General features: G+C 38.8%; 1 protein-coding gene across 9 annotated transcripts in view; it reads left to right on the top strand.

Moving 5' to 3' along the window:
- The window catches only part of MATCAP2 (microtubule associated tyrosine carboxypeptidase 2), a 65,828-nt gene that overhangs the window by 26,219 nt on the left and 27,031 nt on the right, over nt 1-12,578 (top strand). For 7 of the 9 annotated variants that reach the window (XM_055347622.2, XM_055347620.1, XM_004045310.4 and 4 more), the window contains one exon: nt 6,199-6,887. The exons of 1 other annotated variant lie outside the window; for it this stretch is intronic. In XM_055347622.2, coding sequence (XP_055203597.1) covers nt 6,199-6,887 — 689 coding nt within the window. Of the gene's footprint in view, nt 1-4,251; nt 4,290-4,989; nt 6,888-12,578 lie in introns of all 9 variants that reach the window. One more of the 9 variants, XM_063708466.1, reaches the window with a different exon arrangement.

Raw genomic sequence — 12,578 nt, 5'->3', positions numbered from 1 at the left:
ATGAAGTATGTATTATTATTATCCCATTTTACAGATAAGGAAACTATAGCACAAAGAAGTTATGTAACTTGGTCAGGGTAATAGCTATTAATAAACAGAGCCAAGATTCATACCAGACAACTCCATTCCAAAGCCCATGTTGTCAACTACTGGGAAAATCAGCTCACTATTATAGTGACTGTACACTGATTTGAGCCACAAAATCCAACATCAAGATTTCATGTAATATCAGTGTGACATTATCCGATGGTTTGCTCAAGTGTTGGTTTTTAGATTTTTAATCACAGGCAAGTATGTAATAATTTTTACCTGGGAAAATCATATTTCACTTGAATAAAAATTTGTTGTTTTCAAAATAGAAGGCATCTAGGTCATTCATTAACAAAATGCTGTGAGAAACCATATAAGATTATGTTCATTTATGATTTCCTATCGGCTTTATTTTGTATGTGATATAAGGAGAGATTAATGAGTCATTCCAGAAATGAAGTGTCTTTATATCAAAGATGAATGTTTAAAAATACTGCAAATGAAAGTCTTAAGGCCAGCGTTAGGCCATACAGGATGAATATACCTAGGCACATAGCTCCTGTTTGTCCTACAGCAGCAGGTACCTACCATGTTGTCTTCAGCATCACTAATTGTTTCATTTTTCTTTTACCTTCCTGGTATAATTTTTTCCTCAACCGTCGGGCAACTAAGTCTTTTACCCTTTCTTTCCTCTCAAATATTCTCTTCCCTTGTCTACCTCTCTGGCCCCCCTTTGATAAGCAGGACAGTGAATAAGCAAAACCAAACACAGATGTATGTTGTAAAAGAGCTTATAATTTCATTGTTGAGGAAGTCTGTCATACAACAAATATAAACCTGCAACCATGATAAAGTACTTCGAAGAAGAGATACAAGGTGTTATGAGGGTCTAAAATGAAAAAGTTAAGGAAGGCTTCCTGACCAAGTGCTATTTGAACTGAAAGATGAGTGGATATTAATCTAACAAAGAGAGGGATAGAAGGGCCCAGCAGACACAGGGAGCAGCATGTGAAGAAGTACGTTCAGAGAGAGCATAGTGAGTATGAGATATGGTCAAAGTGAGAGAAGGCTGGAGTGGAGAAATTGAGGAACACAGTGTGAGGTGAGGCTGCAGAGGCAGAAGGATCTGACCAAGAGTGACCTCATAGACCATGGTTAGGAGTTTTGTCCATCCCAAGGGAAAGCCATGGGAAAGTTTGTTTCTGGCACATTTAGTGTTATTTTAGATGATGTATAATGCTCACTCTTACCACAGCCATCACCATCAAGGGTATCTAGACTACTCTGTATTTCTAACTGTAAAAACAACAAACACACAAGTTTCTGACCCCAAAACAACAGTGTCCCATTATAAGTTACTAATAGAGCAGCACTGAATTGCTCTTACCTGGGGCTATGAAATTTTTAAGAATCCTAAAGTACAGTCAAGTTTCTGAATTCCTGAATGACATTAGCAGTGCCTTTCGTCTCATTTTCATACAGTCGATAAGCTACATTGGTTGCTATTGAATTTAGAGATACTATAGTTAATAGATTATCTGTTATAGTGCAGACAAATTGAGCAATAAATATGTTTTTAAGGATACTGATTTTATACACCATTAAAAAAATTAAAGTGTAACTTAAATAAAGTCTACAAGTCTTAAATGTGCAGCCCAATGACTTTGTACATACATAACCATTGCCCAGAACAGATAGAGAACATTTCCAGCACCTAGTAGGTTTCCTGGTATCCTCCTAGATTGTGATTCATCCCTCAAAGGTAACTGCTATTCTGACGTCTAATACCATAAATTAGTTTTGCTGTTTTGGACTACATATAAACGGAATTATACACTATATAATCTTTTGATGTGGCTTCATTTGCTCAACATTGTCTGAGATACATCCATATTGTTGCTTACAACGTCAGTTTTCTTTTCATTGTCGTATAGTCTTCTGTTGTATGAGCATACCACAATTTATCCTTTCTACTGTTGTTACTGTTTGAGGTGTTTTTGTTTGTTTGTTTGTTCGTTTGTTTTTTAGAATTGGAGTTTTGCTATGTTGTCTAGGCTGGACTCAAACTCCTGGGTTCAAGTAATCTTCCAGCCTCAGCTTCCTGAATAGCTGGGACTACAGGCATGTGCCACTGTGCCTAGCTTCTTTTGAGTTTTTAGTAATGAAAGTCTTGATAAAATTAAAGTTTATCTTGTTTGGGGATTATTTTGTTTTGTTTTGGCCTTTCTTTTGTTTGTAATGAAGTAACCTATTGTTTTGTGGTATAAAATTATCCCAGATTCTCAGGTTTCGTAAGTATTAGTGAACCATACGAAATTTCCATTTGTAGGTCAAAACTGGTTGAATAGTATTTGCCACCAGGCTTTGTTTCTGGTGATCTTCCTTTTCAGCCAGAGACCTCCTGATTACTATGAAACCTCACCTACTCACAGTTGTGAAACACTACTTTTAGAGAGCAGTGTTTCCCTTTTCCCCCATTCTTTTAGATGGGGAACGGGAGGTGCCGATGGGCTTAATGATTAGGCTAATATTACAGAGAGGTCATTGAAAGAGCTGGGAATGGATGTCAGGAATCTTAGTATCCTTTTCTCCTGTTCTAGATATATACTAAGCTTTCATTGTGTTGATAACTTCAGTATATTCACCTACTTGCGAATAGACTATCAATTTTAATGTACAAATATTATTTACCCTTTTTTCCTCAGTATGGGTAGTCAGGTTGGGGTGAACGATTTTCTTCTATCAACAAATTATTTTCATTCTCTCCAATGTTATAGTGAAACAGATTGCTTATAGCTAAGTTTTACATTATATAATGACTACCTTTAATGTGAGAAAGTATGCTTTTTAATTACCTTATTACTTTTCTGGGAAAACATGAGTTACACTTCCTCCAAATAAGTCTGTTTATGCTTTTAAAATGTTTTAATTTTTCAGGAAAAAGGATTCAGAGAATAGGATGTTCTTTAATAAATTGTATCGAATGTTATCAGCCTCTTAGTGTTCTTAACCATGTTCAAAAGTCTTTTTTTCACAAAGTAAGCAATAGTATTTAAAATTACAAAAACAATCTCTTAGGTTCTATGATACTTTTTAATGTAACTGAAATACAATTACTGTGACTCTGAGAAATTAATTTATATCCATCTTGTATGAGTTGTGTGAAGGACCATGTGCCCCACTTTTATGAACTTCATGGGCTATCCAGCATTTAACAGGATTGACATTTGTAAAATAAATAGACCATTAACACTCCCAAACTTTATTCAGCAGCAGATGGAGCTTCAAAAGGACTCGTGCTAAGCTTCTCAGGAGATAATTAGCCAGTGAACTGAAATGCTGTAATTCCTGGGGAGAGAGGTTCTGTCAGGCATATACTGTCACCCCGCTGCCATACTTCATTCCTCCTTGAGTATTTTGACAGGTGGTTTAGGACGTTTTTTTTTAGTATCTGGAAATGTGTAGGCTGTTTCAGATGGCACAAAATTATGAATTTGGAGGTCACTGATGCTTTACGACAAAAAACTCAGCAAGCTCAGTTCTTTGGTCATAAAGCTACTAGGTCTTAGAAAACAGCATTTTCACATTGAGTATTCATTTTTAAAAAATCAGTACAACATATATGTAATGAATCATCAAAACAAATTCTTCAGAGTAGTCTTATTTATTGATTTTAATTTGATGTAACTCTGTCCCTTTTTATTACGAAGATCAACTGAGAAAACAACCTGATTTCCTCCCTTTAGGTTTCCGGCTACACCTAGTCCTTACCCTACTTCCTAGGCTTATGCTTATTTGAGTTCTTTCAGTCTTTCCCTTTTTGTATCTATTTCGGTTTTCTTTTCATTATCACCTCTTGTCTCCTAAGCTTGTGGTGTCGTTTGAGGGAAACCGACATTATTCCTGGGCATTTGGGCTACAGCCTGTGTCCTGGTATTCCTTAGCCTGTTTGCTTGGCCTGCTCAGTTTTGACTGTTAGTTGGCAACACGTAAGTCTATGAAACTCCGGAGAAACTGGGAGCTACCAGCCTATGATGAACGTTTTGTTTATTTGTCCAGTTAATTTTGTCTTGTTGAGTCTTTAACATTTATTGAACAGCTTCTTTGTACAACCTGTCTTCAACATGACCCTATGTGTTCTAGCTCCTACCTCTAAACTTACACATATAATAGACATTTAGCCCCTGCAAGCTTTAGAAATACCTTTATGTTATCTTTTAGACACCAGAATTCAGATTTCACATGCTGGCCTAGAAAATGTAAGTAAAAGGACTTTTAAATACCTTACATATTTGGATTATTATCTACTTTAGTACTGTCTCTTTACCCTAGACTCTATGACTCCTGGGTTTTAAAAACTAACATTTAGATCAGAGTTTCTCTACCTTGATACTGTTGACATTTTGGAATGAATATTTCTTTGTTGTAGGAGATTGTCCTATGCAGTGAAGGATGTTTAGCAGCATCCCTGGCCTTTACCTGCTAGATGTCAATAGCCTCTTCCCAGTTGTGACAACCAAAATGTCTCTAGACATTGCCAAATGTTCCCTGGAGGGTAAAATCGCCTTCCGTTAAGAACTACTGGTTTAGGGTCTTTCCTGTTATATTTTCATGTCTGCAGTAATCTCATATTTGAATGGTCCCAGAACTACAAGTACATATTTATTCAGAATGGTTGCAGAATTGCATGTTTAGGGTCATTTATTTATTCATTTGTTTATTCAGTGAACACTTATTGATAGGAGTTGAGCTGGAGTCTTGTTCAGATGAGATGTATTTAAGACAGACTCTTCATCAGTTTAGAATTGAGTCTGAAAACCCTTAAGGGCCTACTTGAAATCTCATCTGTTTCTCTTCACATTGCTTCCTTCCTCATCTGAACTGTAGATTATTGTTTGTGTCTTTTGTTTTTCATGTTTAATTATATACTACATTGTATTATTGTTGAAATCTTCATAGGAATGCCTTGTCTTCAGAGCCAGATTAGAAGCTGGTTATAGGTAAGAACAATGTGTTTATACAGTTGTTTATCAGAGCCATGTGCTGAATTAGTAGTATTCTACGTATTTGTTGAATGAAAGAATGCAGATCAACACAGTTTTAAAGTAGTGAATGCACAACAGTATATCCAGTGATTCTTATCTGTTTAAAGCACTTGTGAGTTCTAAAAACAAAGCTGCCCTCTCCTTCACTTGCCATTTGATATATTAATACCTTTGTAATAGTTATTAAAATTTGTTTTTCTAACTTGCCAAGAAAAAAACCCTTGTTCTTCTTTAACCTTAACGTACAGCTTAGAATTATGAAGAAAATCAACCAGTTATTCATACTAAGCGACATTACTAAAACATGCTTGAAGATGCCATCTGTTTAATCTTAACAATGGTTTTTCAGTAAATAAGGCTTTGTTGTCCTTCTTTTACTGATAGCTACCTTTATATATATTTCCAAATTTCAAGATTGTATTGTCTTTGAAAGTGCCTTGGATTTTACTTTATTATAGAAAATACTATTTTAAAATATATCATTTCTATGAAATCCACATTCTTTTTTTTTTTTTTGAGATAGGGTCTCACTCTGTCACCCAGGCTGGAGTGCAGTGGTGCGATCTCAGCTCACAGCAACCTCTGCCTCCCGGGTTCAGGCAATTCTCATGCCTCAGCCTCCTGAGTAGCTGGGATTACAGGGGCGCACCACTATACCTGGCTAATTTTTGTATTTTTTGGTAGAGACAGGGTTTCACCATGTTGGCCAGGCTGGTCTCCAGCTCCTGCTCAAGTGATCTACCTGCCTCGACCTCCCAAAATGCTGGGATTACAGGTGTGAGCCACTGCGCCCAGCCGAAATCTACATTCTTTTGTAGAATCAAGTATTCAGATTATTTATGTATATTATCTCACATATTAGACTTTGATCATCTAAGTGGTTTGAAGCTGAGGATTTTTTAGATAATTTAACTTATATATACTCATAGAGAAGAGAAATGACAGTAGCTAGCATGACCAAAGTTTAGTAATACATCCTTTTAATATTTAAAATGTTTTTTTCTAGTGATTACTGCAAAATTACGAAGTTTAAAGAATCTTCAGAATACCTTTCCTAATAAACAGTTTGCTTCATCTGGTATCTTTGTTATTTCTTTTGTTTTGATTTTGTTTATTAACACAGAAAAGCTTCACTGGCCTGAGCAAGAACTTGCTAAGAAGTCTGTTCTAAATGCAGAAGATTCATTGATCATTGACAGCAGAAGAAGCATTTCACATTTGTCCTCCGGAGTGCTAAAAGACATTTTCACAACTGGAACCAGTAGTTACAATGTCCTACTACAGAGCAAGGAGGAAAAAAAGTATCATTCACAAAAACAGTCTTCCTCCACCTACTCCAAAAGATGTAGAAAACCCAGCAAATCTCCTAACACTTCTCGTAGCAAAGATCCTCGCAGGATGAAAGCCCTGGTGCCTGTGACAAGCAGTGGTACTTGGTACTGCCTGGAGAGGCAGCCTGCTGTTTTTGTCACTAGTTCAGTGTCAAGTCCTGTAAAGTTTACACATGATATCTCTGTTACAGGGAATGGCATAGTACTGCCACCTAAACCCAAAAGCAAGGTCAAGTGGTGCCATTTCTCCACTCTTCCAAAGACAAAGCCTCAGCTGTCTAGAAGCTTTGAAAAGGGAGATGACTTTTCTGGGAAGAAATTTTGTATATTGACTGCTATAAAACCCACCAACTTAGAGAAAGAAAAACTGAGATTCTTCAAATCTGACTATACCTACAATCCTCAGTTTGAGTATGCCAATCCTGCTCTGCCAAGCGTATTAGCTAAGCATAGCCACGCATCTGACCGATTTCTTAAGCAGGTAAAATGCCATTTCAATAGTGGTAGTTCATTTTTATGTACTAAAACAATTATCTGTGATCTTATAAGCAAAAACAAAGACATTTAAAAATATTCAAATTATTTCTATGTTATGGTTAATTACCACTCAGGACATGTAAATGTGCGACAAGATTAGTATTACCTGTGTATAAACTCCATTGCATTCATCAAAATTTATAATCTGTTATATAGACTCTTTGTGACAGGAAGCAATTATATTAGGAAGACAGCTTCAGATTCTGGTTCTAAGCTTTCATGTGGGAGTTACAAACTTGTGGCCAATTTAGCCACCTACAGACAAGTGTTGGGTAGCCCACACTATGTTTTTGTTTTCTAATTCATTTCTTTGTTGTTTTTTGTTTTTTTCTGAGACAGATTCTTGCTCTTTGCCCAGGTTGGAGTGTAGTGGCGCGATCTTGGCTTACTGCAACCTCTGCCTTCTGGGTTCAAGTGATTCTTGTGTCTCAGCCTCCCGAGTAGCTGGGACTATAGGCACCCGCCACCATACCCAGCTAATTTTTGTATTTTTAGTGAAGATGGGGTTTCACCATTTTGGCCAGGCTGGTCTCAAACTCCTGATCTCCAGTGATTTGCCCGCCTTGGCCTCCCAAAGTGTTGGGGTTGCAGGTGTGAGCCACCATGCCTGGCCTCTAATTGATTTTTTAATGTCTTAGATGGAGCATGCAATCCCTGGTTCTTCCTATTGTGTTAAATTCCTGGCTTGCTTAGGCTCCGGTAAGTAGTTTGGGAACCGAAGCTTGATTCTTGTCCATGAACTTGTTAATGCTTCACTGAAATTGTTAATCATCATCAAATAAATATTTAAGCACTTATTCAAAGATAAAAATAATGGGATTTTCAAAATTATCTTCAAGGTTAGCAAATTATGATGTGAACGTTATGAATAATACTTTTAAATTGCTCACTTTAAGCCCTTAGCAGTTTTGTGTTTTACAGGGCTATAATACATTTCAGAACCTCATTTAAGCATTTGAGAAGAAATTAGCTAATGTTTATCTGCAGGGCATAGTTTTGAGATCATAAAGACCGACGATATTTGGTCAAATTAACTTTGTTCAGGTTTTTATAATGTATTAGCTTCAACTTGGCATTGTCAGTGACTGAAAATCTGTTTGTAGGATAGGTAAAACTGCATGGTTCTCTCGCCTGTGGTGCATGTCCTGTTTTAGCATTTTTGCTGATAATAGTTATTTGGTCTTGCGGCCAGCAGATATTTTGCTGTTTACTATAGATAACATGGAATCTGGCCAGTCTTTAGAAGCCATTATGTAAAACTTAATTATGTAAAACCATTATGTAAAGATTAAAATAATTTTAATCATGGTATTTACTTTCCTTTGTTAGGGTCTCTTTGCTTCTGCTTCTGTATTCTTTAATGGGTATTTGCTTTTTAAAAAATGTGCTGAGATTGTGCTAAAAATTGTGATTCAAATTGATAACTTACTAATATAAGGTGGCACTTCTGGATGGGAGAAGGCAGCATTAGCATAGTGATTACATAATCCACTCTTAGGCTGTACTACTTCCACATTGTAAAATGGAGTAAAGAAAATACCTACTTTAGGAGATTATTTTGATAATTAAATGAGAGAATGCTTAGTGCATATATTGCAGTTATCATCGTGCTTGGCACCTAAAAAGCACTAATAAAGAGGTTAGCTGTTATTTTTATTTCTATTTGGCAGTCATTCTTACATGTGATTTTTTGTGTGTGTGGAAATTGCAGTCGATTGAACAAGGCTTTCACAAATACAAATTTTACAATGATAAAAATCCTATTTGCATTTTCCCCCTGATGCTGAAAGAGATGGCTGAGATTTATTTACCAGTATTCCTTAATTTGGAGACCTACCCCACCCCTACCTGTTGGGAAAGAGATTTCCAACCATTAGATGAAAAAGAATGCTCTTTGATTTCTCTGGAAGGCAATTTGGGAGCCTCAGGAGCCCCACAGTTTGAGAGTTGACATTGCTTGGCCTGTGGCTTTGCAATTTTAATTTTGATCCAATTCCAGCTTTAGGAGATTTATCCTACACTTGAATTGCTTGAGACTTCTAAGTAGCACTAGCAATCTTAGCTGACTTGTACTGCAAATGCCACCATTTGGGAGAATATTCTCAATAAATGCCAAGTATACTGTTTAAACCACTTTAATCAAAGAAATACATGGTACAAGACCTCTGGGAAAATATACTTAAATTCTTCTTCAGCTACCGAGTGAATAATGACATGATATCATACATCCATCTCCTCCTTAGATAAAGCAGCAGCTTCAAGGCTGGTCTCCAGGACTCAGAAACATGATACCCAAAGGGGCCAGGATGGCCAACTAGCCCCATGGTCTCTGGCTTCTACCTTTGAGGCCTTGCCAACCCCCAGCTGACAGTCTCTTGAGTTTCACAATCTGGATCTTGGTAGAGCAGGCAATCTGTATTGTTTTGGAGGATGATTGTGGTCCTCTTAAGCGCACAGATTAGCAGAATGATGCTAGACTTTCACGCACAGATAAGTCTGCCACAGTGGAACCGAGGCAGTGCTCATGCTCTATTCTCCCCATCATTGTAAAGGAGTTCCAGGCCTCAGGTTTTTTGGTCTAGGCAGTATGTCCCTAGGGAGGCACTCAGACCACTGAGGTGATACAGGACATACAGCAGGCTGCAGGACTGGAATATAACTCTAGGTGGAGCCTGCTGAGCCCTGGCTTGCTGCATGCTGGCAGCCATGGTAGCCTCAGCTTCCTGACTCTTAGAGACGTTTAAACTTGACAGAAACTCAAGATGTCTGTTTTCTGTGGCTTTGGACCTTTGCAGGAAAGAGTACAGTGCTTCATAGGTGCTAAGGAAGGGACCTGGAATTAGAGCCTGCAGAAAGCTACTTGGGGTCAGGTGCATCCTCACCAGTGGATCAGAAGTAGATTCTTAGTGGTGCTCTTGAACAGTAAATAGTTCAGATAAAATCTGTATATTATCTTAAGTTCATGTGAGTTTTGCATCATACTTCATATTGTATCTTTAATAAAGAAAAATGTAAATTGCCTATCTTCAAGTAAAATGGATACTTTAAGAATAAACAAGGAGGCTGGGTATGGTGGCTCACACCTGTAATCCCAGCACTTTGGGAGTCCGAGGCAGGCGGATCACTTGAGGTCAGAAGTTCGAGACTAGCCTGACCAACATGGTGAAACCCCGTCTCTACTAAAAATACAAAAATTAGCTGGGCGTGGTGGTGGGCGCCTGTAGTCCCAGCTACTTGGGAGGCTAAGGCAGGAGAATTGCTTGAACCTGGGAGGTGGAGGTTACAGTGAGCTGAGATCGCACCACTGCACTCCAGCCTGGGCCATAGAGTGAGACACTGTCTCAAAAAAAAAAAAAAAAAAAAAAAAAAAAGCATAAACAGGGAGTATCTTCCCATGATTCTGGCAACCTCTCTATTCTCCCCCAAGGTGAAAACCAGAAAGTTAGTACTAAAGCTTTGCCAACAAAAAACAGCTGTTTTCATGAAAAGCTTACTCTCAGAAGATTACATATTAACAATTGCTCACCTGTAAAATTAGCCCTGTCACCAAAAGACCTGTAGCATCTTTTTTTGAGACAGGGTCTTGCTCTGTTGCCCAGGCTGGAGAGCTGGGGTGTGATCATAGCTCACTGCAGCCTTGAACTGCTGGGTGCAAGCGATCCTCCCACTTTAGCCCCCAGCCCCAGTAGCTGGGACTTACAGGCGTGCACCAGCACAACAGGCTAGTTTTTAAAAACTTTTTGGATAGGTGTGGGGGGGGTCTCACTATGCTGTCTTGGCTGGTCTCCTGAGCTCAAGTGATCCTCTGGCTTTGGCCTCCCAAAGTGCTAAGATTACAGGTATGGGCCACTGCGCCGGGCCTGACCTGTAGCATCTTGAGGGGAAAGCATAGACAAGGCACCTTCTGAGAAGAAAAACAGCAATCAGGAAAAGCCAGAACACTGTATGTCTCAGAGCAAGCAGAGGTTCTGATGAGAACAAAGTCATAATTTACTAACTACAAACATAATACTTTTTTTTTTTTTTTGAGATGGGAGTCTCACTGTGTTGCCCAGGCTAGAGTGGCAATCTCCACTCACTGCAGCCTCAGCCTCCCAGGTTCAACCAATTCTCCTGCCTCAGCCTCCCGAGTAGCTGGGATTATGGGCACCCGCCATGACGCCTGGCTAATTTTTGTATTTTTAGTAAAGACGACATTTCACCTCATCTGTTGGCCAGGCTGATCTCGAACTCCTGACCTCAAGTGATCCACCCACCTCGACCTCCCAAAGTGTTGGGATTACAGGCATGAGCCACCGTGCCTGGCCCATACTGTCTTTCTAATAATAAAACATTAAGAGTGATATATCTTGATTTATTATAAAAAGACATATCCATGAGTGAAACAGTATAGTTGCAGTAAGAGTTGAAAAAGAAAGCTGCAAGAAAGGTTCTTTTTTTTTTTTTAAGATGGAGTCTCACTCTGTCACCCAGGCTGGAGTGCAGTGGCGCAATTTCAGCTTACTGCAACCTCCGCTGCCTGGGTTCAAGCGATTCTCCTGCCTCGTCCTCCCAAGTAGCTGGGATTACAGGCGTGCACTGCCACGCCTGGCTATTTTTTTGTATTTTTAGTAGAGACAGGGTTTTGCCATGTTGGCCAGGCTGGTCTTGAACTCCTGACCTCAGGTAATCCACCCACCTCGGCCTCCCAAAGTGCTGGGATTATAGGCATGAGCCACTGCGCCCGGTGAAAAGTTTAATTTTAAGAAAGTGTTTGATGTTTCTCAAAAAAGGCATTTTCATCACAACCATATAATTTAAGAGTTAGGGTATCATTTGATATCGATAGATGTCTATTTGAGTGGAAAAACTATTTTCCTTGTGTTATTGTATCTTAAATTTTTTTTTTTTTTTTTTTTTTTTTTTAACAGAATCTCCCTTTGTCACCCAGGCTGGAGTACAGTGGTGCAAACGTGGCTCACTGCAGCCTTGACCTCCTGGGTGCAAGCAATCCTCCCACCTCAGCCCCGCAAGTAGCTGAACTATAGGCATGTGCCACCATGCCTGGCTAATTTTTGTATTTTTTGTACAGACGGGATTTTACCATGTTGCCCAGGCTGGTTCCAAACTCCTGAGCTCATGCAGTCCACCTGCCTCGGCCTCCCAAAGTGCTGGGATTACAGGCATGAGCCACCACACCCGGCCCTAAATTTTTTTTTTACTACTTTAATGGAAGTTAATAGTTCTGTGCTGTCAAGAGTAACTTAGTAGAGTTATTGGAAACCTCAGATATTTTTAAAATAGAGGTTTCATTCTTATTTGGCGGTCATTCTGCCAAAATAGAGAAAAGGAAAGGACTGTGATTCTGACAGCCCCTTTTTCCCTACACCAGAGCAACACAGCACACAACACTCTATGGCATAGCAGTGCATTTGCGTTTATAGACTTCATATTTTATTTATTTATTTATTTATTTATTTATTTATTTATTTATGAGCCAGAGTCTTACTCTGTCACCCAGGCTGGAGTGCAATGATGCAGTCTCGGCTCATTGCAATCTCCATCTCCCAGGTTCAAGAAATTCTCCTGCCTCAGCCTCCCGAGTAGCTGGGACTATAGGCACGGGCTACCATGCCCAGCTAATTTTTGTACTTTT

The sequence above is a fragment of the Gorilla gorilla genome, chromosome 6, assembly GCF_029281585.2.
Source record: "Gorilla gorilla gorilla isolate KB3781 chromosome 6, NHGRI_mGorGor1-v2.1_pri, whole genome shotgun sequence".
In the NCBI taxonomy this organism is placed as follows: Eukaryota; Metazoa; Chordata; class Mammalia; order Primates; family Hominidae; genus Gorilla; species Gorilla gorilla.
The sequence above is the reverse complement of the archived record's forward strand: the minus strand, read 5'-3'. Positions and strand labels throughout refer to the sequence as shown.